Raw genomic sequence first — 26,534 nt, 5'->3', positions numbered from 1 at the left:
AAATACGAATACTACAAGAAAACCCTGAACAAAAAATATGACTTCTGGTACAAACGCAAATCTTGCAGGGCATTTGGACAGATGGGCTAAACTGAAAGTATGACATGATCAGTTCAATACTCTGCTGAAATAATGAGTTTGAAGTTGTTTTTTGAAAGAATGAATCGGGTCTTCTGATCTCATTCATTTAGGGAGGTCGTTCCAAATTCTGGGCGCTATAGAGCTGAAGGCTCCGACATTCACAGGGCACGTTAGTTTAATAACCGGTCCCTCTTGATTTAGATACGAATTACGAATCCTAATAAACATATTATAATATTTTTTGCGAACTATTTAGAGTGTCAATAAATAGATCAGGAAGGCTTGGGGCGACTGAATGGAAATGCTTATATAAACAGAGACAACGGTCCAAGTCGTGTAATGACAGGCATACCCTGATTCTGGCGCGCATTTCTTTAATAGGAACAGAGCGAGTGTCACTTTATTATAATTCCCACTCGCCCATTCGCCATCGTAAACACTAGTTCCGGGTGAGCGGCTCTTAGTTTCAGTGGCGGCGGCCGCGCCGGCTGCTACCGCCTTCGTGTAGCATTCTGGGAAACCCTGTCTGTGAACTCCGCCAAGATGTCTGACATGGAGGATGACTTTATGTGTGACGATGAAGAAGATTACGACCTGGTAAAGCTCGATAGATTCAATGCACTATTTTTGTTTCTTGTCGTTTGCCGTTTTTTATTTAATTTGCTGATTTTTTCGGCGCGTTGCGGGTTGCCTCAGGAAAACTCTTGTTCTTGCTGGAAGATGCTTCACATGGCTTCTTTAGGTTGACATGTTGTGTGGCAGCATTTGCACCTCACAAACGCGTGTCATTACTCTTCCGAGATATAATAAAAGTATGTTTGCGTTTTTTTAAGTTACTTTAGGTTGTATGCCCGTGTCAACTGTGTAATACTTGATGTTAAAGGACCAGGCCCGTCTCAATGTTTTGAATCAACAGCGGGTGAGCTGCGGCCAATTCAAATTACAACCTTAACTCTTTTAACAGTAAAGCTGTATGTTTTATGGTAAGCTAAAGTTTTAACGAATGCCCGAACCTCTCTCTGCGTCCGAATGTGTGCGCGTCTTTTTTCTCTATTTGAAATAATTTGCTTTTTCAGTTAACCGCATTGTAAGAAGATCGAGATTTTTTTTTTTCCAAGCCCCCCTCCGTGCGAAATTCTTGTTGGATTTGCAAATACGTGAAATGTGTTTAGCTCACCGTCCGTAAGTAGTCGGTTTGTAAGGCAGGAAACTTAAATATACAAATCTCCAACCAGGCTTGCCTTAACATATGCAAGGCAGAATTACCGTACTTGGGGTTAGAAAACCCATCAGAGGCAGGCGGGACGATTTCTTCTCATTCCCTCTAGTGTATGTAGAATTAATTTATTTCAATTTGATTTTATTGTCCCAAGAGAGAATTTTAGTTTGTCAACAGGTTTTATGGAGAGACCGCAACGTAATGTTAAAAACTCATTACCAAGAACACGAGCCGTCAAACATAAACGTGGTGCAGATTAATATAATATAGCAGCACGTATGGTGAAACGTTAGATTACACATATTAGATATAAAAATGAAACCAACATTAAGACTTAACTGATGACTGGTGCAAATTCTGTTCATCATATGGTTTATGCCTGTGGATGCTAATCAAAGCTGAACTTATTTAGAAGGTTAATAACAGTTGGGATGAAAGAGTATTTGAACCGATTGCTTTTTATTCTTGGAACCTGTCACTTGAAGGCAACAACTGAAAATGTAGTGGGTAAGTCCTCTCTTACAGGAAGCAGAGTGCATTCTGTCATACTCGTACTTGCAGGTCTGTGATATTTGATTGTCAAGGCCCTGTTATTTTACTGCTCCATTTTACAATTTGATTTTTTTTCTTCTGCTTTTGTTGTTTATATACTGTATTAAGATTTAGAAACCAGGCCAGCAGAACATAAGGCACAATAAATGCGAGATTTACACATCCTGTTTATATTCTTTGCTGCAGCTGCTTGAGGAAAGAAATTTAGTTAAAAATTAGAGGGGAAGGGTGTATGGAAAAAAATAAATAACATTAAAGATACATTCAAAGAGAAAATTATTAGGAACAACTGTACACCTGCTTATCCATGCAATTATTTAATCCGCCAATGATGTTGTAGAAGTGCGATGCATAAAATTATGCAGATGCAGGTCAGAAGCTTCAGTTAATGTTCACATTGAACGGCGTAGTGGGAGAAAAATGTGATTTCCATGATTTTGACCATGGCATGATTGTTGGTGCCACACAGGCTGTTTTGAGAATCCTGGAACTGCTGATCTCCTGGGATTTTCGGTGCACAACATTCTCTAGAATTACTTGGAGAGGTTCAAAAAACATAAAACATCTAGAGAGCAGCAGTTCTGTGGAAGGAAATGCCTTGTTGATGAAAGAGATCGGAGGAGAATGGCTAGACTTGTTCAAGCTGACAGACTTATAACTCCTGTTCATTTTGTACAACTCTAGTGAGCAAAAAATAATCACAGAATGTGATTACTTGAGGCAGATGGGCTGTAACAGCAGAAGGCCACGTTTGTTTTTTACTTTTGTCCACCAAAAACAGAAAGCTGAGTCTGCAGTAGGCCATGCTAATCAAAACTGGACAGCTGAAGACTGGATAAATGTAGCCTGGTCTGATGAATCTTGATTTCTGGCCGGGTACGTAGATGGCAAGTTCAGAATTTGGTGCCAGCAGTCGGGAATCTGTTCACCGAAGTTGTCCTTTGCCAACAGTCCAGGGTTGGTGATAGTGGTGTAATGCTGTGGGGAATGTTCTCTTGGCACAGGTTGGTTTCGTAAATTCCAGTCAATCGTCGCTTGAACACCACAGCCTATTTGAGCATTGTTGTGTATCTTTTTCTGGCTATAATTGATCCATCTCGTAATGATTGCTTTCAGCATGATGATGCACCATGTCACAAAGCAAAAGTTGTATCAAACTCATTTCATGAACATGACAATGAGTTCTGTGTTCTTCAGTGGCTTTTGCAGTCACCAGATCTGAACCCAATAGAACACATTTGTGATGTGGTATAACATGAGATTGGCAGCATGAGTGTGTGTCAGACAAATCTGCCGGCTTTGCTTGATGGGTCATTTCAACATGCACCAGAATATTAAAAGAGTGGAATTTATGCCACGAAAAACTGAGGCTGTTTGGAGAGCTAAAGGAGGCCATAATAAGTACTAGCATAGTGTTCCTAAGAGTTTGCTCGTCGAGTGTAAATTGTGGAAAACAAAATGGGCAGAACAGTGGTTAGAACTTGAGTTGGACAGCACAACAGATTGATTTCAGTGCCAGGCTTGCCTACTCCATGCATGGAATTTTTCATACCTGCTTGAATTTTGTCAAAGCGCGCTGATTTAGTACAGACATTCCAATAAACGTGCATATTTGGTGGTGTGGAACTGGTAGTTCAGGAATGGTGCAGTGATGTACTCCTTACTGCAGATGAGTCCCAGCATGGCTTAGTTATTGTGTTATGCATGATACATTACTACTATTGTTACTAATGTATACAGGGTGGTTTCCAAAGATCTTAAACATGGTGAACACACTGAAAGGAATTAAATCATTCATAGAAAAGGCAAGTACTTTTAGCTCCGGTGCTGTTTTAGAAGAACATGTCTTTTTATTCTTCCATTTATTTCTTGAACCCACTGTAGAAATACCAGATAGCTATGCAATGTAACCTTGAGCATGTTGTTTGTGTGTGTCTCGTAATGGACTGGCAACCTTCTGCAGGGATGCTTCTTGGTTTACACCTGATCATTTTTGCTAAGAATGGAAATGGAGGGTTTGAAGGAAGGCTGAACAGTCAGTTCAGATTAACAGTCTATAATGTACATTCACATGAACAATATATATCATAGCTGCTTTGGTTTAGGTGAAATATTCTATTCAAAGTTTTGCCCGTATTTTGCTGCTGTTAAAAGATTGCATTACCAGTTTAAATCTGTTACTTGCTGGAAATATTCATCTTATTTACTATCTTCATGGGTATGATCTTAGGCTTGTCACCAGTGAACAGATCGAATTGTTTTTAAGAGTCAACAACAGACCAGGGCACAAAACCGCCTTAAGAAAATTAGGTAAAAAAGTTAACCGTAGAAGCAAACGTCTGACTTTACATTGCCAAAGATGATACTGTTCGATGCACAAATCTCTCCACCAAAAGCCATTTCAGCACTTCCAAGACAAATATTCTTTTATTAGTATTGTGTCATAGCATTCATTATTTTATTCCTCCAGAAAAAAAGAATCCCCCCCAAGTGTTTATTTAGTAAATTTATGTTGTTCTTTGAACTGAACTTAAATAATAGCTTAACTTTGGAAAAGCAGAGCAAAGGCCATGACTTTTCCCAAATTGCCATACCCTTAAGCTTCAGTGCAATGCAACTTGAGCACAAAAATATGTGCAAAAGTTTACTGGGATAAAAGGATGATATTCTTTTCTGATCGTGAGAATTAGGCAGTGTGTAGAAAGTGTATGAGAATGTTAGTTTTTGTTATGCATTCTTTTCTGTATTTAGTAATTTGTGTATATCGTTGCCCAGTGATTGCTTGGACAAACTCCAGCTCCCCCATGACCCTGCCCTGGATAATCGGGTTAAGAAAGTGGATGGTTTAACATCCTTCAGCCTTGTGCTGTATCCACCGTTCATGTTTCAGCACAGATGATGTCATGAGAACAATTAATTGAATTGAATCGATACACTCTCTAAATCTGGCTGTTCTACCATAAGGTCAGGAGATGCTGGATGCCTTTCTGACAGCGTTGGTATCAAAGCAAGAAATAACTGTGGGCTAGATGCTAGTATATCACATGGCAAACACTCACTCAACCAATACTAAATACCTTTAAGATCTGGGGAAAAAGCACCGGAGCACTCGAGAAACCTTTGTGAACACGGTTAATGTCCAGACTCTGAGCGATTATGATGGTGATGATGATGAAATAGATCCCTGGAGTTGTAAAGGAGCAATGCCAACATCCCATTCAAAATTTTTTTTCTTTAGTGTTTGTAGAAATTTCACGGAACTGATTTTTGCAGTGGTTAAGAAATTTTCAATTATTTTAAGAATCTAGGATGATAATTCATAAAATAACATTGTCAAGGCTGCTTGACTGATTTCTGGATCTTCGGGGGCTAAGCTTAAGACAGAGTATTGGTACATCACAGGGCCCACTCTTAACCATGAGGCCAGTTTAGAATCTTACATCAAAGGAATACTCCACCCAGAAATGTTTTTTTTATGTTCTTCACCCCTTGTAGTTTCTAGTGGTGAACGAGAAATCAACAATGGCAAGTGATGTGGAAAAAGTCCATTCCCTGTGTTGCATAATTCACATGTCAGTTATACAGTCGTATCCAAAAAATTGTGCAAAAACACATTTGTTTTTGCTAAAGTATTTATACATATATCATTAACGGCGCACTGCACGATAACGTGCACTGAATACACTTGAATTGAGCATTCCTAGTTTTCATCCTCTTTCTCTGTACGTTTAGCATTCATTTGCTCAGAGGTTGATGCACTTGCTGCTTCCTGAGCAGCTCTTCTTTTCTCCACGCTAGCGTCCCGGTTCTTCTCTTCTCTTCCGTCGACATCTTTTCACGTTAAAACTGATCAAGTCAGTGTTTGTGTTGCATTTACTTAGTGCATTGTCTTTAATCTTTCACTTAAGCTGGCACTTAAATGTTCAATCTGCCTCAAGAATGATTTAAGATATGAAGAGGTAGAGGAAGTGACGGCGAAGGTGGTAGGGATGAGAATGTCACCCGTACGCATGAGACACACTGTGGGAAGAAAGCAATGCAAGCACGGCAAGAACTGGCTAATTTGACGCATCTGGGACTTGAACCCTGGTCTCCTTTTTGCAAGGCTACTGTGATAACTACACGCATTACGTCTTGGCTATTCTTGTGTTTATATGTGCTCCTTGTATTCAGCAGAGTTTACTGCCATCCAAAGACTGCTAGTGGCAGATTATTTGTGTTATTTTACTGTTTATGTGAGTGCTCTCTGATGCAGTAACATCCCGAATATGACAGGTTCATGCTTTGCCCCTTCAGGAATTGGTCACGTTTGAACATTGATTTGTTAGATTTGTGCAGGATTACAAATTGTAAATAGATGTTGAATCTTGATTATAATTATAAATCTCAATAAAATTAATTGATAAAACCATCCAATTTTGTACTAAATTGTAGTACACATATATTTTAGTGGCGTAATTGGGGGCAAGGTCTAAACTTTTATTTTTTACTTTTTCTCAACCTGCCAGCACAGGAGTCGCCCTTTTTACCCGCAGAGTGGATACACTAACTAACAGAGGCCTATTAAAACACAGCTTTGTGAAATTAAAGGGCCTGAAAATTAAGGATTTTTTTTAATTGGACTCCTGCTTTTGATACTGTGGCCTATTGCTGGGTTTAGGAAGAATATATGTTCAGTATGTTGTTCATGTTAGGTTAATGGACGACTTTAAATTTTACACAACTTCATTTGTGAGTGAGTGCAGTCTCATCCATTGGTTTTTCCTTGATAGGCAGCAAAATTACTATGATTATTTACACAAATGTCCTAAATATATTAAATTTCTAATATATAATTAATATATTATGATGCCAGTTCATTTCTGAATGTGGGACATGCCTCTGCTTTGCTGCCGCTTTACATTCTTCTCAAGAACCACGTGATTCCACAACTTAATGCTGATGTACTGTATTTAACAGTATACTCACATGTAGTCGGACTGCCACTGATTGAAAATTCTGAGGAAATGGATGGATAGTATTGCCTCTCCTTGAGAAAATGTTTTTTTTTCCCACAACATACTGCATCTGCTTGCCAGCTTAGAGTTTTTATAAACCTATCCTGTTTTACATGTGACAATTAAGATTCCAGAGTTAAATTACTCTCATTTGCAAGTTGCATGCTTCAATCCTCTGAATGTCCAGATAGCTGAAGAGCAGAAACGAATCACTTAACTGTAAATTTGTATTTTTATACATGGGGCGGACACTGTACGTTCATTTTAGTGAGTCAGTTAGGTACTTACTGAGCTTCTTCAGCATATGCAATTGGTAATTTTAAGCTTAACTGTATGTAAGAGTCTTGGTTGATTCAAATGCATTGCAATTCATAAGTAAAGTGAGTATTTGGTCCATTATCTGTCTGTTTTCATAACCGAGAGTGACAACTATTAAAAGTCCTCAAATCCATTAAGTGTCAAGTTGTTTTATAAACTAGAAAAATGAATTCAATGTTTGTGTGGCATTGAATCAGCTTTGAAATGAACCAGATGAAGGACTGCTGTGGTGCAAACCAAGCTTTATGCTGTTGTTGAGGAACATTAAAATGTAGTAGTATACATCTTCAGTTTTTTTGTTTCATTTTATTCAGGAAATTAGTGCCATGCTCCACTTTGTGTAAATTTTTTTTTATTAAAATAAGGTACCTAAGCTAAGTACCTGTTTAAAGGAAGTTTCATCCATTACCATAGTCGCCTACTATAATCTTGTCATTTTGTCTTTATGGTGATTTTTGTAACAGTCATTAAATTGAAGTTGAGGCATGTAATTAATATATTAAGAACGTTTAACTAGTTGTAGTAAATCTTCACAATCAGGGGAAAAAAATATTTGGGGGCTTTTCAAAATCAGTTTTAATGATAATAGAGATTAAAGCAAACACATATTCATTTTTTTTTTATCAGTTTACTTTTGTATGTGTGTGATTAAATGTTGCATTCTTGATGGCCAAAGAATTTTTCTTTCATTTTACACTCGGTGTTTTAGATTTTGCAAGTTCAAAGACATATTAATATATTTTCAATCTTAACATTACATACTTGACACTGTGTATTTTATCTAAATTTTTTGGCATCTTTTATTTTTGTAGGAATATTCGGAAGACAGCAACTCAGAACCCAATGTGGATCTTGAAAATCAGTACTACAATTCAAAAGCATTGAAAGAGGATGATCCTAAAGCAGCTCTTAATAGCTTTCAGAAGGTGGGATCACTTGGCATAATTACAATGTTAGCCTTGTGTGTAAAATTTTAGATTGCTTTTTTTTTAAAAAATAAATTGACAAATGTATCTTCTTTCCGTGAAATGTCAAACATCCACCTGATAATTTTCTTCCAAGTCCAACACAACATTAAATGATGCAGCGCCCATAAATTGCACAAAACCTCATGTCCCTTTCACAAACTTGTCCATTCTGTAGCTATGATTATGATTGCATAAATGGAGGCAAGTTTTAAAAGAATTGCATAGATATTATCGTGTTAATTTGTATTAAGGTTATTTCTATTTAAAACAAGCACATTTTTATTTTCATATTTTTTTTCCTCTACTACTGTTGCCACTTAAAGTATTCGGTGTAGTTTTCTAAAATTGCCTCTGAGTCAAGTAATCAATGGAAGTGTTCCAAGTATCATTTTATATAACAAGCATTGTATAATGATTTGTCTAGCGTGTCTAGCAGTATTTGAAATAATAAAGCTCATGCTGAAACCGAATTTTAAGTTTTTTAAAGCATTTACCCCAAAGTTTTCTGAGCATGTTATAAAATGTTTACATGTATTCTCCTGTAATGTTTGCTATCAAAAGTGAACTACTTCTGCAGAAATTCTCTAAAACATTGGTACATATATCGGTATAAGAAAACACATGAAGAAGGTTAAAAAATATAACTGGTACATAGTGCTGGGCGATATGGAAAAATCATATATCACGATATGGATTATTTTATATCACAATAACGATATATATCACGATATACCACCCACAATAAAGTACGTTTTCAGTTATTCTCTCAAAAGTTTGACAAAAATATCATTGCATACTTTTTTTTTGCAACTTTATTTTGAAATGACATTCAAAAGTTCATTTTTATTCTTGATTATCACTTATATAAAGGGTAGAGTATGCATTGCATAGCGACAAGGCATTATCATACATTTGTCATAGCCTATTTAATGCAATATTTTCTTTAGTAATTGATAAAATTAGTTTAGAAACGATAGAAACGATAGAAGAGAAATAGGACGATAGACACTTTTCTATCGTCCCCACGATATATATCGTCATATCGCCCAGCACCACTGGTACATATTCTACTATACTGTATATGTAAGGCGAAGGTTTTAACTGAGATTTGTTTAGCAGATGCTTATAGAGCATAGTTGTGGGGGAGACTTAAAACAGGAACATTAACAACATTGAAATCTGAATTCTATCTGAAACATTTTTTATTTATTTAAAGGTTTTGGAATTGGAAGGTGAAAAAGGAGAATGGGGATTTAAGGCACTTAAACAGATGATTAAAATTAATTTTAAACTGGTAAGTTATTGAATCATATCTCTGATTTTAAATGTTTAATGATAGGCCTAGGTTTTCTCGGTTTTCCACACATATACTGTTTTTGCCATGTAAAAGCATACAACGGTATTTCTGAACATATAACCTGATAATTTTTTTTTTATTTTTTAAATTCTTAGGAAGTGACCTCAGAGATTTGTCTACATCAAAATTTATAACTAATTACTAAAGAATAATATTTTTAAATAGTTGTCTGCATAATTAGTGTATCTAATACACATTTGGGAAAATAACTTTGATAATTTGGTTTTTGTTCATTTCTGAGTGTGGATCACGGCTCTGTTTTGCTTTGCTAACACCTTACTTTCTAATCCAGTTTCTCTTGGTTCTGCAGCTTTGTAGGCGGAGTGGTGGCTCTGAGGCTAGGGATCTGCACTGGCAATCGGAAGGTTGCCGGTTCAAATCCCGTAAATGTCAAAAGGGACTCTGCTCTGTTGAGCCTTTGAGCGAGGCCCTTAACCTGCAATTGCTGAGCGCTTTGAGTAGTGAGAAAAGCGCTATATACTGTAAATGCAAAGAATTATTATTAACTTAAATGTTGATTCACAGTATTTTAACAATTAACTCCCTGATATTCAGACTCCTACTGATTGAAAATTCTAATAAAGGGGATCCATTAAGAAATGGATGAAGGAGGGATGATATACGTAAAAAAATGTTTCTTCAGCACTTTGCATCAGCTCATCCGCTTAGAGTTACAGATCGCCTGTACCGTATTTTTGCTTTCCATGGCGCTGGTTTAAACTACTCTTTCATAGTGTTCATTGACATTTGACCCCTATGACATTTAAAAGATTCCAGAGTTTAATTGCTTTCATTTGTAGGTTGCGCCCTTCAAACACCCTAAACCATCTTGTGTAAGTCCAAATAGCTGAAGGGCAGGAATGAATTACTTAATTGTAAAATTCTATTGTTATGCAAGGTGCAAATACTGTAAGCTCAGTTTAGTAAGCCTCATTGGACTTTTTAGGGTTATACAAGTAGAAATTGCAAGCTCACTGTCTGTAAGAGTCTTGGTTGATTCATATGCATTTGTTTAATAATTAATAAATAAAATGAGCATTTTGTATGTTAGCAGCCTGTTTTTGTAATCAAGAGAGACAGGTACAAAAAATCGGATTTATTAAATGTTATTTGTTATATAGAAAAGAAAAACAAGCAACTAAAAATTGGAAAATCTGTGCGTCTTCAGACAATAAACCAAAATATATCGGAACAGAAATGCTTGCTAAAATTAATCTATGCATTTGGTTTTTTGAACTTCCATATTCCAGTTCAGAGTTTTAGAGCAGTTTGATTAAAATGGGCTACACTGCCCAGCAGGGTCACTAATCCTAACACCCTAATCTCCTCAAAGTAACATTGACTTAAGATATGAAAGTCCTCACTGGGATACAGAGTATGTACTGGGCATATCACACACAAAGCAGGAAGCAACAAAAGGTCAGATTTATGAAATTTCGTAATCACAAAAAGAGGCTCAAAAAATTCATACACCGTGTTCCACCCATATCTTGGTATCTTTAAAAGAAAACTTGATGGGAGAACATATGCAACATTTTGGGGAAAATAGGAAATGACGACACTGTTGATCAAATGGGGAGATGCAGTCAAACCAGCTAAATGACAACTAACTCAGTAATTCGTATCACAAATAATGCTGTTGTAATGTGTGTTGACATGACAAAACATATTAAAGCTCAAGAGTGATGAGCATGATTTCCAGAGAGTATTTCTGTTCCCTTGCATATGTGCACTTAATAACTTTTGTCAGTTTATGTAGGCAAATTTGTAGGCATTTACATTTATCTAGTTTAAAATGTTTTCCTCCTGGCAGTGGAACGAAGGGATAATGTTTTAATTCAGTTTCTGTTATCTTAATCATTTTATTTATGGAAATAAAAAAGTCTCCCTACTTATAAAGGTTTGTCTATTAATTTGTAATATTGAGAGCTGCTAGCCTTCATCTGTAAATTAACAGAATAAGTTGATATTAGCATTTAAAATTTGTATACTTTGAAATATATACTAATGTCTGTTACAGTTTTTGAGAGTTAATTAATACATCAAAAATATTTTTTATTATTTTGATTACCCCATGCAGTTTGTAGTTGTGGCAGATAAACATTTTTAGTCTAATTTTTTCATGCAGAAATGGAAAGAAAGAAATTTATGGCATAATAGAAGGCAATAGCAACAAGTGCTGTACAATGAAAAATGATTTGAAAAACATCCATGGAATACAGAAAGAAAAATCTCATGTTACTCATATCACATAATCTACATGTCTGTTATCTAGTTGCATGCTTTTTTGCTCAAAGCTTGTTAAATAGTTCTTTATGGAATTATCAGCGCACACATAAACAGGAAACCTAGTCTCATAATCAGTGTCTTGTGAATTGAAAACAGGATTCTAGCCGAACGAATGAAGGGAAGCGGGCAGGCTTTTTCATTTTGGTGAAGTATTTGGCTGTCATTTGCCATCAGTCTGTCTTTATTAATATTGTTAAAGGTTCTATGAAGCAGACATGCATGGTGATTGGGGTGGGTGGGGGGGTGTTATGGGGCAGGAACTGTCAGACATACAAATACTATACATTATTTACTCATCCTCTTTTTGTGATTTGGGTAAGTGGTGTTTCATTGTTTTATTTGTTATTGCTTTCCTTTCCCAGAGCAATTATCCAGAAATGATGAATAGATACAAACAACTACTCACCTACATCCGGAGTGCTGTCACAAGGAATTATTCTGAGAAATCTATTAATTCTATCCTTGATTATATCTCCACTTCCAAGCAGGTAAGACTTTTTTTTTCTTTCTATTTAACACAACTAGTAAATTATGATTTACTGCACTTCTACAAGTAACTGTTAAATAAATTTGTTTTCTTTTTTTAAAACTTGGTTATTATAAATGACTGCAAAAAGCTTGCCAGATTAACATTTGACAGGTGTGTTAAAATTCATGTTTGTTTTAATTTTTCATTTTATAATGTAAATCAGTTATGCCTTTGATATGTCCCTGAAAAATGTAATTTTTTGAAGTTCTATAGTCAGGAGTTTAGATATCACAATCTGAATGAATGTAGATTTGTGGAGAACTTTAAATTCATGCAGTCTTTTAGTTGTTAAAATTACGATATCACACTAAAAAAACTTTTTTTAAATTCTGAAACAGGTTTCTAAATTGTAGTTTGTTTAGGTATTATCAAAAGATGTGAATAACATCAAAGTGACATACTTAAACTTAGATATGGGTGAATATCTGTTACTTGTTATAAGTATTTAACATATGTGTGGGCTAGTTTAAGCAAAAGCTTTTGAATTAGGTATTTTGATGCATGTTTAATATATTTGTATTTTAATTGCAGATGGATTTATTGCAAGAATTCTATGAAACAACGCTAGAAGCACTAAAAGATGCAAAAAATGACAGATTATGGTTTAAAACGAACACCAAGGTATGTCATTTCTTCAACACTTCACAGCTTCCTATTAAAACAAAAGTTAATTCAAGAAGGTTTGGTTAACCAACCTTATCACCCCCATACACAGTGTTTCTTTAGCAGCTTATTGGATTATTTTGATATGTAGTTTCTCTGTGTAGCTGGCAAAAATACATTCAGATGATGGATATATTTTTATAGGACCTGGATGAAAATGGAATACAGCTGTTAATTGAGATTTATGCTTTTGGCCATTAAAAAAAATATATGTATTTCTGTAAATCAACTTGCACATCTGAAGTATGTTTTGTGAATAAATTGTTTCCATCATTCAAACGTTAGCATAATTTTAACTATATATATACACAGTATAATGTATTTATATATGTAGGTGTGTGTGTGTGTGTGTGTGTATATATATGTATACACACATACATACACACATATACACATCCATATGTATATATTATATATATGTGTATATATGTGTGCGTATGTGTGTATGTGTGTGTATATATATATATATATATATATATATGTATATATATATATATATATATATATATAGTGTGTATGTGTGTGTATATGTGTGTGTGTGTATATATATATATATATATATATATATATATATAGTATGTGTGTGTATATATATATATATATATATATACACACTATATATATATATATATATATATATATATATATATATATATGTATATATGTATATGTATATATATATATATATATATATATATATATATATATATATGTATATCTATACTAATAAAAGGCAAAGCCCTCACTGACTCACTCATCACTAATTCTCCAACTTCCCTTGTAGGTAGAAGGCTGACATTTGGCAGGCTTATCCTTACAGCTTACTTGCAAAAGTTAAGCAGGTTTCATTTTGAAATTCTACACATAACGGTCATAACGGTTGACAACGTCCGCCATGTTGAACTTCCTTATTTATGGCCCCATCTTCACGAAATTTGGTAGGCGGCTTCCCTGCGCTAACCGAAACCAATGTACGTACTTATTATGGCATGACGCCACTGTCGGCCTCCATATTGAACTCTCCAACGGTCTTTGTTACTTATGGGCCCATCTTTAAGAAATTTGGTACGCGGGTTCCCAAGGCTAACTTAATCCTACTTACATACTTATATACGTCCATAGCCTGCAGCTCGGTCACCGTGTGAGGCGGCGTTGGGTTTCCCCCATCCCCACGCCTCCCACATTGTTGGCTGCCTGCCTATATAAGGCTGTCCGTCGCTCCGGTCTCTACATTCCCTTCCTTGCTTCGCCACGGGATTCACGTCTCCCTGCTATTAACTACAGCCTTTTTATTTAATCCACGGCTTCTCCCCTGTTTTGTTGTTCGTTTATTACGATTGTAGTTATTGTGTAGGTATTTTTTCAGGTACCCATTTCCTTTATCGTTACAATCGTACCCCTATTAACATGTCTATCGAGGTGATCACCATCGATCAAAGAACTGTCACTTATCGAGTGGTTTCCATGCACGGAGATACCACCTACCTTTTCCATTCTCTTTGTTACATATTGCACAGCCATATCAGGCTCACTCTTGATATCTGGAGGAACATTGTGTCTTATGTATTGAATGACTGGGACAGGTTCAAGGTGTGGACTGATGACGGTACAGGAGATAATTAGACTACACAGGAGCACTAGAAGAGTGAAATGCTTAAGCCCTTCACCTATGCATCTGCATGTGAGTTGATGGCTGCCGCTCAATTGTTTGGTTGTCGCTTTCAAGTGTACCAAAATGGCCAAATATTTTACACCTTTCGACAACCTCCAATTCCTTTTAAACATCTTAGATTCACAGGTGACGATTTCAGTAGTGGACACTTTGATGTTTATGAATGTTTAAACTCTCAAAAGCTGGATGTGAAGTTATCGATGAAACTGGTTGTATGCTTACAACGCTTGACAGATGCCGAATGTCACTTCAACACAAGTCCTGCAAATACTGTCGTAATTGAAACAAACCATGAAGCTCAAACCGATTATGACAGCAGCAGTCCAAGCTGTGAGATTTGAGACAAGATTCCTTTTCACATGGCCAACTGTACGTTGCATGCTCAAGAGTAAGCTCAGCACACAGCTTGGTCATGTTACAACCGGAGGGCCGAACTGACAATGTGGTATACAAAGAGATCCTTAACAAATAATTATTGGTATATTTAACCTCGGTTTAAAAAGGTTTAATTTTCTTCTTAATAAAAATTTTAATGCAGTACTTCGCCCCTGCGAAGCGCGGGTATTTTGCTAGTATATATATATACAGTATATATAATGTGTGTGTGTTGTGTGTGTATATGTTACATAGTTTACTGTCAAATAATGCAAAGAGTACGCAACACCTGTTTTGCCCTTACATGCGTTACCTGGTAGGTAACCACCCACACAGTCAGATCGGGACTCAAGACTACGAACGCTATGAATATACAGCCCAAAATTAAACTTTTTGATTTTAACATTAAGCAGTGTATTTGAAGCATTACACTGTATTTCCTTGCAAGAAATATTTTCTTGTACAGCAGAATATATGTGAAGATATATAACCCAATGTATGTCAGGAAGAACAGAAACATTCTGTTACTTGAAACAGTCTGTAAACGTCATTTGACTCTGAAGAAATTAAATTTGTATGCCAGCAGATTAATGACTCAGACTTGATTAAAGCCTCCTAAAAATACATTTTCTGGAATTCCAAAGTCTGGGCAGAGAGTGTGTGCCAGAAGTTGAAATTGCTTGTCACGTGTGGCCTCCATCTAATGTCAGTGTCGTGACCAGTTCTGCAAGGATTTATACAGTTTACAATGCAAATTAAAACTTGGTGGCAAGAACAAATGTTTTGTGTTTGTCATTGCTTGTTTTTTTTTTTTTTTTTTTTTTTTCTAAATTAATGCTTTGCAGCTTTTTGTGATTTTTTTTTTTTTTTTTTTTTTTTTAATAGGTATTATCTAAGTTAGTACAGAGAGAGGGAGGTTGGGAGCATTGTTGAGAGCAAATCAGTTTAGATACATCTATAGTTTTTTTTTTTCCTTATTTTTGACATTTTCTTTATTACTGAGGGAATACAATCTAGGGTTCACATATTAACATTGTTTTTTAATACAATACACTTTCTAATAATTTCCAATTTGGGTTTGTAGCTTGGAAAGCTGTATCTAGAACGGGAAGAATATGGCAAACTTCAGAAGATACTACGACAACTGCACCAGTCTTGTCAGGTATTGTATTTTATGTAATTTTGTTTGTACAGTACTAGTTCAGAATATAAAGAACTAATTTTGAATGCAATTATTCTGTTAAGTGTTGCAGTGGTAGCAAGCTGAGGAGGTCTGACATTCTCCTGGATAATAAGCAGTGCATGGTTCTGGGTTTTCTCACATTGGTTTATCGCCTTGGTGGCATCGTTACTAGATGATCCCAAGTGGCATTTCCCTAAATACTGTACTTAAGGGTCCTCACAAATGTTCACACTGTTGCCTAATCATTAAGTCCTGCAAACCTACAGAGGAACATAATAAATTGTTTTTATTACTGTCTAAGCCTCATGATCTAATGTTCTAATACATAAAGAGCTCTAAATGGAGGTTTACAATGATTACAAAGTATATGCTTTGAATGTGTAAAAGAGTAGGCATCTCAGCTTTTTCTATTCTTAATATTTGTCATGAGTCCCATCAGTGCATTGCTTGTTTAAATGTACATTTCCAGCTGTTTTTTAATATTTACTAATCCTGTTTGTGTTGCAGACAGATGATGGGGAAGATGACTTAAAGAAAGGCACACAATTGTTGGAAATATATGCTTTAGAAATTCAAATGTATACAGCACAAAAGAACAACAAGAAACTAAAAGCTCTGTATGAACAGTCCTTGCACATAAAGTCTGCTATTCCACACCCGCTTATAATGGGTGTCATCAGAGGTAATGATACCTTTATGGGTAATTCTCTAAATAATATATTTCCTTTTGATACAGTTAAGTGTGGGTCTTTAAGAATTCTGTACCCCCAACTGAAAAGTTTCAAAAATGGCTGTTAAGCATGGGATATAAGTAATTTTTGATACAGAAGTTAATTTTTAAATCAGCCTGTTAAGAATATGCCACTGTAAATTTTACAGTGTTTTAAAAATGAGCTGCGATTTGATGATATCTTCATTTTAGTGGATGTACATCTGTGACTGGATTGTGCCTGTATTTTGAATTAAATACAGCAGATGGCACATTTCTATTCAGTCAAGTATCATTGTCACTGGATGTTTCTGGTCTACTGTATTTAACAGTCCAATACAAAATGTAGCAAACAACTATTAAACATTATATGTGGCATGTTTTGCTCAGGGAGATGTATTGGTTAAATACAATGGGTGCTTCATTTTCGACCATACAAAGAACTTGTTTGTTTGTTTTATTTTAACCCTGTTTTAGTTTGCTTTTAAGAAGTTGATTTTAATATAGCATGTACCATCACAAGGTATTTAACAGTGAAAATAGTTAACTTTTCAGTATCATACATAAAACTCACTAGTAAATTTAAACTGTACGACCAGTCAAACACAAATTCAGTATCAATAAACTAGCAAGAGTTTGGAAGTTAGTAATTATTAGAAAATTATTTAAACAATTTCAAATCAGTTTTCTGGCAGAGCAAATTTAGATGGAGCGAAAGGAACTTAAGCTTTAAAATTTAAAATTGAATGTCGAAATAGATTTAAATACATGTGTACCAAGAGGGAGCCTATCAAAGTTAATTGAAGTTAAACCAAGGGTTGCACTTGATGCCATTATTGTAAAGATGAGGATAGTTAATCAAGGAGCTCATTGAAGATATAAACTGTCAGACTAATTTGCCTATATTATTTTTACTCATTTAGATCCCAGCTAGAAAAAAATAAAGCTGCTCTAGATTTTCCAGGTGTAACATCCTTTCTTGGATAAATGTCTTTTTTTTCATCAAGTTTTCCTTTCTGTCTAGTGCTTTTTTTATACAAAATATGTGCATAGTGTTTGTATTTAAGAGTGGGGACGTGGGAGGGGATTGGATTTTTTAAGTTTAGTAGTGAAAAATGATTACCGTTTATGGTACTTATGACTGTCAAATATGTTACAGAAACACTATGTGTAGTACTTTAATATCATTTGGTGGTTAATATAAGATGCATCCATAAGATGGTTTGCCTTAATTGTTTGTTATCCCTTTTCAGAATGTGGGGGCAAAATGCACTTAAGGGAAGGTGAATTTGAAAAGGCACACACCGATTTCTTTGAAGCTTTCAAAAACTACGATGAATCAGGGAGCCCGCGACGAACAACATGCTTGAAATATCTGGTTTTAGCAAACATGCTGATGAAGTCAGGAATAAACCCTTTTGACTCACAGGAGGTATGAATATTTTCTTTTAACTAGCAATATATGGGGTTTGTGTTTTAATGTTTATAAAATGTGTTCACAATGCCTAATTTTTATTTTTTTTTATTTTTTAGAAAAGCATTTGCTAAACATTTTTGCTTTATTACTGCCTGTTCCTGCAAACTCTGCTCTCTTTCTTTGTAGGCACACTTGACATTTTATTCATATAGCTAGCTGTGTATACCCAGTATACATGTGTTGTGTTTGTATCAGAACTTTGTAAATTCTGTATTCATGAAGAATCTCTACAGTTAATACCATAATTACACTTTCTGTAAATACATGATTTTATATATACTATAGAACAGTATTTTTTTAAAAAAAATGGACGGGATAAATATGACATGAGGATTTTATAACATTTAAAATGTTGTTCCTAACCATGCAGTAAGCTTTTCCTTTGAAAGTTGTTTTAGCAATTGAGCACTATTTGTTTTAATTTGTCTCAATTTTTTCTTAAATATAGGCTAAACCATATAAAAATGACCCTGAGATTCTTGCAATGACTAATTTAGTAAGGTAAGAAAAGCAAAATTAAGAATTTAACTCAACTTTAGGAGCACAAATTAGTTTTTCTAGGACCATTCTATAAATAAATGTCTTTTTTCTTAGTAACTGTCTTTTTTTTCCTATATAAAATAAGACTGCCAAAAGTTTATACAGACTAAGAATCTGTAATAGAAAGCTAACAACGTAGTCTTAATTAAATGAAATTATAAATGAAGTGTTGAATTTTATAAAATTAATAGAATAAAATATTGTATATTTTTATTTCTAATTTAATAATAATGGGTTGTCTCTTTAGTGCCTACCAGAATAATGACATCACTGAATTTGAAAAAATTCTGAAAACAAACCACAGTAATATTATGGATGATCCCTTCATAAGGGAGCATATTGAAGGTAAGAGTCATAATGTTCTTTTGCTGTTATGGTTATACAGACACTTAAGCACCTCCAGATGGATGGATATTTTATATGTAAAACTATGGCTTTATGCTTGATACTTTAATACATTTGATTACAGAAAAATATATTTTAATTTTTTTCTTTTGGGGGATGTGTGGGAGACAAAAAAAAATTTAAGAAAGATGTTTATCATTGCCAGTGGCCAAGGACAACATCTGCATGGATGTAGAGATATCACAGAGATGCACAAGAAGTTTCTTTGCTGTCTTTTTACATCTTGTTTTAGTTATTTTGTCACAATAAAAGATCCTGCAGTTGTGGTAAAGCAATGTATTGTTTGCATAGTACTCAGGTAAATTACGTATTATTCAGATATCCGCATGATCAGTGCAGAAGTTTAAGTATTTTCTTTTTTAAATAGTACAATAAAATATATTAAAAGATAAAGATACATGTGTACAGTTGATTTGTTGATTAAAAATATTGAAAAAAGGTGTCTGAGTGTTTTCTTGCTGCCTTGGTTTGGCCAACCATTGTTCAGTTTCTAGTCTCATGCTGTCATTTATGTAGGATTTCCCAGGCTTTTAGTTATGACTGTAGCTCAATAAGTGTTTAAATAAACTTGTATCCTTTTAGTCACCCCCATACATTTTAGTTTAAGTAAAATTTAAGGTATTAAACAAAAACATCAACATAACGTTTGACTTTAAAGACAGCCATGTGCATTTATATAAATATGTATGCCGACAGTATTATTTTTTTATTTTTATTATTTATCATGATTACATGGTTATGCTGCTTCACTTTGAGGTAATCAGCATTGCACCACAATTCAGGCAAAAAATAATTCCAGCAAAATGCCACCATGTTCTGTGAGTGGGACCATCAGTTTTTTGACAGCACATCCATATCAGTACCATTATCGCTGTTTCTTCATATGAAGGAGAGGAAACTAACATTACATTTATTTTAAGACATTTTGCAATTTGCTCAGTATAAAATATACTAAAACTATACTAATATTTTTTTTTTTTTTTTTTATTTTTTTTTTACCCTCTAGAGCTATTGAGAAACATCAGAACGCAAGTGCTTATAAAATTAATAAAGCCTTACACTAGAATACATATACCCTTCATTTCCAAGGTAAGGATGACTCACAAGGTTTGTTTTAAGTATATAGATAATACCCCTTTGGTCTTACATTTCTACTTTTAATTAATTATGTTGTATATCTGAGTGTTTCTGAAACCTAAGTTTAATGAGAAACACTGTCCTGATCGCACACTAAAGGTTTCACATTCCTTCAGTGTTAATCAGTAGTTATGTTGCTCTTTTTAGCCGTTTTGGAACAGTGCACCTTTTGTATGTTGGTCCCATTTCCCTTCCAAAATCTTGACAAGAAGAGTTGGGGGGTGAAATCTTTAGTATAGAGAAAAAGAGTGTTTATGATACAAGGGTTGCTTTCTTTCTGTACTTAAATCAAATTTATTTGGGGACATCTGCATCTTGTTCTGATGTTGGTTGTAAATGTTCTACTTGCTACTTCAGTGCTGTAGAATACGTTTTTTGTATGTGTAGTTGTCATCAAAATGGTGTTGTGAGGTAATATGAGTTTTTGAATTTCTTGTGATGGAGAAGGACATATTAATCGACATTCACAGGCAATTAAAATGCATTTCTACGTCTTTGCAGGTGTCTTTGAAGAGCTCAATCAATATGTGATATGACATTGACAGCAGCAATACATACTATTACCATATTTTTGCCTGTGGTATTAATCATATACTAATATGATTTATCAGAGAAATATGGACATTTTATTTCGATTTATGAAAAATAAATGTGGTGAACTGAAACAAGTTAATCATGCATTTAAACATTGCTTTCATTTTATACTTAAGCATTTTAAATGCAACAATCAGTTCAATATATAATGTTATGTTCTGTAAAAAGGTTTTAACTTTGGAAACGTGTGAATTTTCAAAGTTGTACGCAAAGCTGTATACAGCTCTGTTTTTAAGTAATATGATTCATTTATGTTTGGGTATGTCTGGTTTTACATGTGCCTTTTGTATTTTATTTCTGTAAGAAACATCTAATGTGTGCCTTAGTTCTTTTGATAAACATGTTCTTATGTACATTAACACATTTGCTTCTTTTAGGAATTGAACATAGACGTGGCAGATGTGGAGAGTTTGCTTGTGCAATGTATTTTGGACAAGTAAGTGTTTTGTAACTGTGTGCCATTTATTTAATCAGAAAAATTCCAGTTTTGCAATTTAATTGTATGTCAGTAGGTGCTGCTCTGCTTCTTGTATAAATAATTGTAACTATTGTTACAATTTTAGTTTCTTACTATGTAATAGAAGGCAATGCAGGGCATTTTCTGTTGCAGCATTGATCATTAACTAAATGCTTCCTGAAAACTGATTATTGTTACCCTCCCCCCCTTTTATATATGTCATGCCTACACTAAAAATTAAGGCTGTTGAAATGAGAACACTGGTCTCTCAAATTTGGTTTGCTCCAGTCAGTTTTTGGTGTCCTTTATAGATCTGAGGTTTCTAAATTCAAATCTGCCAAAAGAATTTCTCAATCGCATCAAGTTTTTGAGAAGTGAACTTTATACTTATACTGCAAAAAAAAAAAAAAAAAATTTCCCTCTCTTAAGGTAAAACCTCTCTGTAGGTTTTTCACAGTGGAATGACTGACAGAAGTCTGATTATGCCTGCTCACTCTATTTTCCACTATATTGTCTCCATTTGGGGGATGTTCTGGTGGAACCTCTTCCCATGTTCAAACTATTTAAACAATAACTTCCTCTCTTCTGTACAATAAAAGGACATCCTTCCAATCATCCATTCATCTCCTGCACCAGCTTTATTCTGAGCAGGGCTGCGGGGAAGCTGTAGACTATCGCCTACTAAATATACATTTTAAAGTAATAAGAACAGAAAAAAAAAATACTGATTGATAGCAAATACTGGATTTTAGGTTGTTTCCATCTCAAAGAGAAAAATGAAGATGAGTAACTTCAAATAATTTTCGCATGAAACAAAAAAAACCTGGCTTATTTTTTTTAAAAAAATGCATTTTTTTCCAATATGGGGTGGTTGTTTTTTTAACTAAAATCTAATATCTCACAGAAATGGTTCGTGGTAGAGAAATTCCAGTTTCAGAAATGGATTCCACACAATCAAATCTAATTAATTTATTTACTTTTAATACATTTATTTATTTATTTATTTTTGCAAGGGAGTATAATTTGTGACTATAATGGAAAATTTTTAAGAACACCTTTGGTTATTTCTTCTGTCTGTAGGTAAACGGAAAAATCCAGTCACTTCTTGACACATTGTGTGCTGGGAAATGGAGTGTTGGTTTCAACACTACTAATGCAAATTGTTGATTTACAGTTCTGCATGTCCAGTCAAAGCGTTTGTGTTATTTAAGTCAGGGTTTCTCAAACTCGGTCCTGGGGACCCTCTGTGGCTGCAGGCTTTTGTTCCAACCAGATTCACAATCAGTGATAATAATTCATCTCATTTAACTAGCTGGTCTTTTTCCTCTTCCTTTATTTTATGTTTTGAAAAGCACCATAGTATGATTTTTACATTTATAAAATATTTAGAAGTATTTCTATCTTTTCAATATCTTTAAATGCTTAACTCATTTGTTTTATCATTATTTTGAAGCTTTTCTGTGTATTTTGCTTCTTTCGTTGTGTCCTAATAATGACAATTAAAAGAAGCGTTGCAGACACCTGGGAAAACACTGAATGATGAAAGGCAGAAACTGCTTTGTCAGGCCTACTAATTAATAAATTGATTAATAACCAGAAAACCTGGGAAAGAGTGCTGAAAATCAGGATGAAAATATTGTTAAAAAGTAAAAACTACATTTCTCATATAACTGCTTAGTACATTTTAATAAACATTTTAACAAACTTAGTTTTGTAATTTTTACATTGACTCCAAAACACTGAAACTGGGTAATAAGAGATCACTTGATTAGGCTAGCAGTCCGATTAAAAACAGAAGTTGGTTGAAATTAAAAGCTGCTGCCCCAGTGGGTCCCCAGGACCGAGACTAAGATGCACCAATTTTAGCCCCTTACTGTCACAGAAAAAATTATAATTATTTTTTTGGAAGTGTATTTTTTTTTTCATTTTGTGTGTGTATATATAAAAAAATACTTCTGTATTTTATAAAATATTTTAATGTTAGATTTGACCTTAAGTTTCAATTTCTAACATTTATAAGTCCAGTACTCCACTGGAACAAACCAATTCTTTGCATGAAAGTTTTTGTTATGAAAAATTGTTTACAGATCATATGTTTACTTAATTATTTTCATTTCAATTTAAAGCACTATTCATGGACGAATTGATCAAGTGAACCAGTTGTTGGAGCTGGATCATCAGAAACGAGGAGGTGCAAGATATACTGCTTTAGATAAATGGACAAATCAACTTAATTCTCTCAATCAGGCCATTGTTAGCAAACTGGCTTAACTGAGCAGCAGAGCGACAGATAATATTTAAAGCAGCATTGCAGTGATGTTAATCTTCACAAATCTAGGAATGGCAGCACTGCTTGTGGTGGTTGTGCCCCCCAAAAAATTGAAGCTTGACAGAAGTGCTTTCTTTGATGGGCTGATATGTGTTTTGCTGCTGTGGTTTCCCAAGACAGCTTTAATGTCCAGAAGAAAACCAAAATGCCACAGAATTTATGCTGTGCTGACATCTTGCTCTTCACAATGTATCATTTTATTAAAGGGCACAAAAATGTCCTTAAGGAAGACTTTGTCATGATTTTAAATACACACTGACACATTTTGGTAAAATATGTATCTAAGAAGTAAAGCAAAATGATGTTTTACCTTTAGAAATCATTTATTTACAATGTTTAGCATTACCTGCAATAACTTGAAATGTTAGACCTATTATGAGCATTTTTTTTGTGTATTACATGACATGTTTGCTATTGTTTTGCAAAATGTCAGGTCTCAAAGCCTTTTTTCCTCTCTCTTGCAATTGTAGTCAAGGTACAATTCGGTCATTTGTGGTCCTGAGCCTCTTTAGGTTTCACTCCGCAAAATAAAACTGTGGCACAGATATTGTTTAATTTAAATTTAGTATTTTCACATTTATTTTTAACATTTTGCGGAGCTATTCCCTATTTTCATAAAAATATTGAAATGCATTTTTCTTTGAGGTGAGAAAAATGTGTTTTATTTGTATTTTTTGTTTTCCTCAACTTTCTGCTCTTCCAGAATTTAGTTTTAAGAGAAATGAAAGGCCTACATTGTAAACGCTTCCCCTTATGTTTTAATCATTAATATTTGTTACCTTTGTCACCATTTACGCATTGGTAGTGTCCTATCCATCCCTTAAGGTTATTATTGTCACCCTTATAGGACACGTTCCATTTCCATCCAAACTATTTATGAACAGTTTACTATGTGGTTTTTGTGTGTTCTCTCTATGCCTTTGTTAGTTTTCATCCAGTGCACCAGTTTTCCACATTTACATAAAAAAACTACACACAAAAGAACCAGAAACAAAGTTATTATGACAAATGTGTTCCGAGATTTTTTTAAGTAAGGAAGACAGAATTTTCAAATTTAGGTAGTTATGCTCACTAATCATGGCGCAGGGGAGTGCATGAGAATAATGACCCTATAAACCTTTTCTAATATTTGTTTTATGATGTACGCAATGGGGGGAACACCAAGAACACCTGTACATATATAAGGTTGCAGATGACTTGACACGGTCTGGTGATTTTCAGTTACTTAGAATCCAGGAAGTGCTTCATGGATGATAAGCAACTCTTTAGCTTAGCCCATAGGTGAGTGTTCAGACCTGGTGTAACTTAGTTTTACAGTTAGTGTTAAAGTTAATGGTAAAATAAAACTCCAGTCATATAACATGAATGGTCATGTTGACTTGCTTTTGCAGTTTGTGTGAGTGTGTGACGTGTCAATAGTCACATCTCATCCTTGCTGATTTACTGGCTGCTCCTGAGCCTGCTCTCATACTAATGGAAGTGAATGAAATAGAACAGCAATTGAGTAATTCCATTCAGGACTTCATTTGTGCATACTGTGCACCTTTCAAAAGCAGTAATATTCAGCCCTGCCCAGAAACTGTTTTGTATATGTTGGTATGAAGAGTCTTTAAAGAACAAAGAAAAATCTATTATGACAATGTGATCATCTTTAATTATTGAATAATGCTCAGTTGGTGGTCTTTTGCACAGCTTGTTTGTAAGTAGTTGCATTTTTTTAAGTTGTTTGATGAGGAAATTTGACCTTATTCTTATTCAATTTGAAACTTAAGTTGTTATTTAAGTTGTTACTTCTTCCTTTTAGAAGAACCAGACCTGCAATTTTTTTTAACCACTTTTCAAGTCCGTTGTTGTCATATGAATCCAGGAGTGGATGCCAAGAATCTTCATGTGAAGGAATACAAGTAAAACACCTTTCTCTCTGGCCGCATCAGATTCAGTTAGCCTGTTTCCTAATGAGTACCTTCAATGACAACTCCTAAAATAAGCAATTAAAAAAAAATACATAGATAAATGTAAATGGATACCTGTAACAAATGTACACAGTTTTGAGTTTCTGTTATTTTTGAACAGTAAAACCACATTAAAATATTTTTGAGAATAAGAAGGTAAATTTGGTTTGATAACATTTTGTGAACCTCTAGGTCAGATGGTCTCCAAGAAGCCTTTTTTTTTTTTTTAACCACCTTAATAAATGTTGCAATAATTATTCAAAAAGATTTGCTCTTTTAAAGTGGGGGGGAAAAAATATGTACAGGTAAAATTTTGAATGTACTTTTTCCTGGACATATTCATTAAATGCTCATTGCCAGTTGCAGAATTGTGGGATATTAAAGATTCTATGCACGCCTGCACCGTTCCTTTAGCCAAATTAAACAAAAAAATTGCTGCACCCTTATTTTGTGGTTAATATTTTGCTCTCTGCTTGAAAAATTTGTCTTGAAAATTTTTGGAATTTGTGGAACCATGTTAAAATGAGCTTATTGACAATTTTTTGACAACCCTCCCCCCACCTGTCCCTAACCCTCACCCCCAGTTTCTTGATTGACATTGAAGAACCGTCCTGCAAAATAATACAATTGTATTCCATGTACATCACTGCTATTATTACATACTAGCCAAAGTACTTGCCGTTTTGTCATTGTTGCCCTCTGTTCAGTCCAAGAGCACTCCTGCTGCCTAA

The 26,534-nt window shown here is 34.5% G+C and overlaps 1 protein-coding gene across 1 annotated transcript; it reads left to right on the top strand.

The window, feature by feature from the left end:
* Positions 1-570: 570 nt before the first annotated feature.
* cops2 (COP9 signalosome subunit 2) lies at positions 571-26,249 on the top strand. Its single transcript, XM_039770351.1, has 13 exons — positions 571-678; positions 7,980-8,093; positions 9,352-9,429; positions 12,144-12,269; positions 12,842-12,931; positions 16,105-16,182; positions 16,711-16,885; positions 18,166-18,344; positions 18,838-18,890; positions 19,177-19,274; positions 20,341-20,423; positions 21,443-21,501; positions 23,649-26,249. Exons 1-13 carry the CDS (start codon positions 625-627, stop codon positions 23,791-23,793), a joined length of 1,332 nt encoding a protein of 443 aa, XP_039626285.1. The 5' UTR covers positions 571-624; the 3' UTR covers positions 23,794-26,249.
* The last annotated feature ends 285 nt before the right edge of the window (positions 26,250-26,534 follow it).

Source organism: Polypterus senegalus, chromosome 12 (assembly GCF_016835505.1).
Source record: "Polypterus senegalus isolate Bchr_013 chromosome 12, ASM1683550v1, whole genome shotgun sequence".
In the NCBI taxonomy this organism is placed as follows: Eukaryota; Metazoa; Chordata; class Cladistia; order Polypteriformes; family Polypteridae; genus Polypterus; species Polypterus senegalus.
The sequence above is the reverse complement of the archived record's forward strand: the minus strand, read 5'-3'. Positions and strand labels throughout refer to the sequence as shown.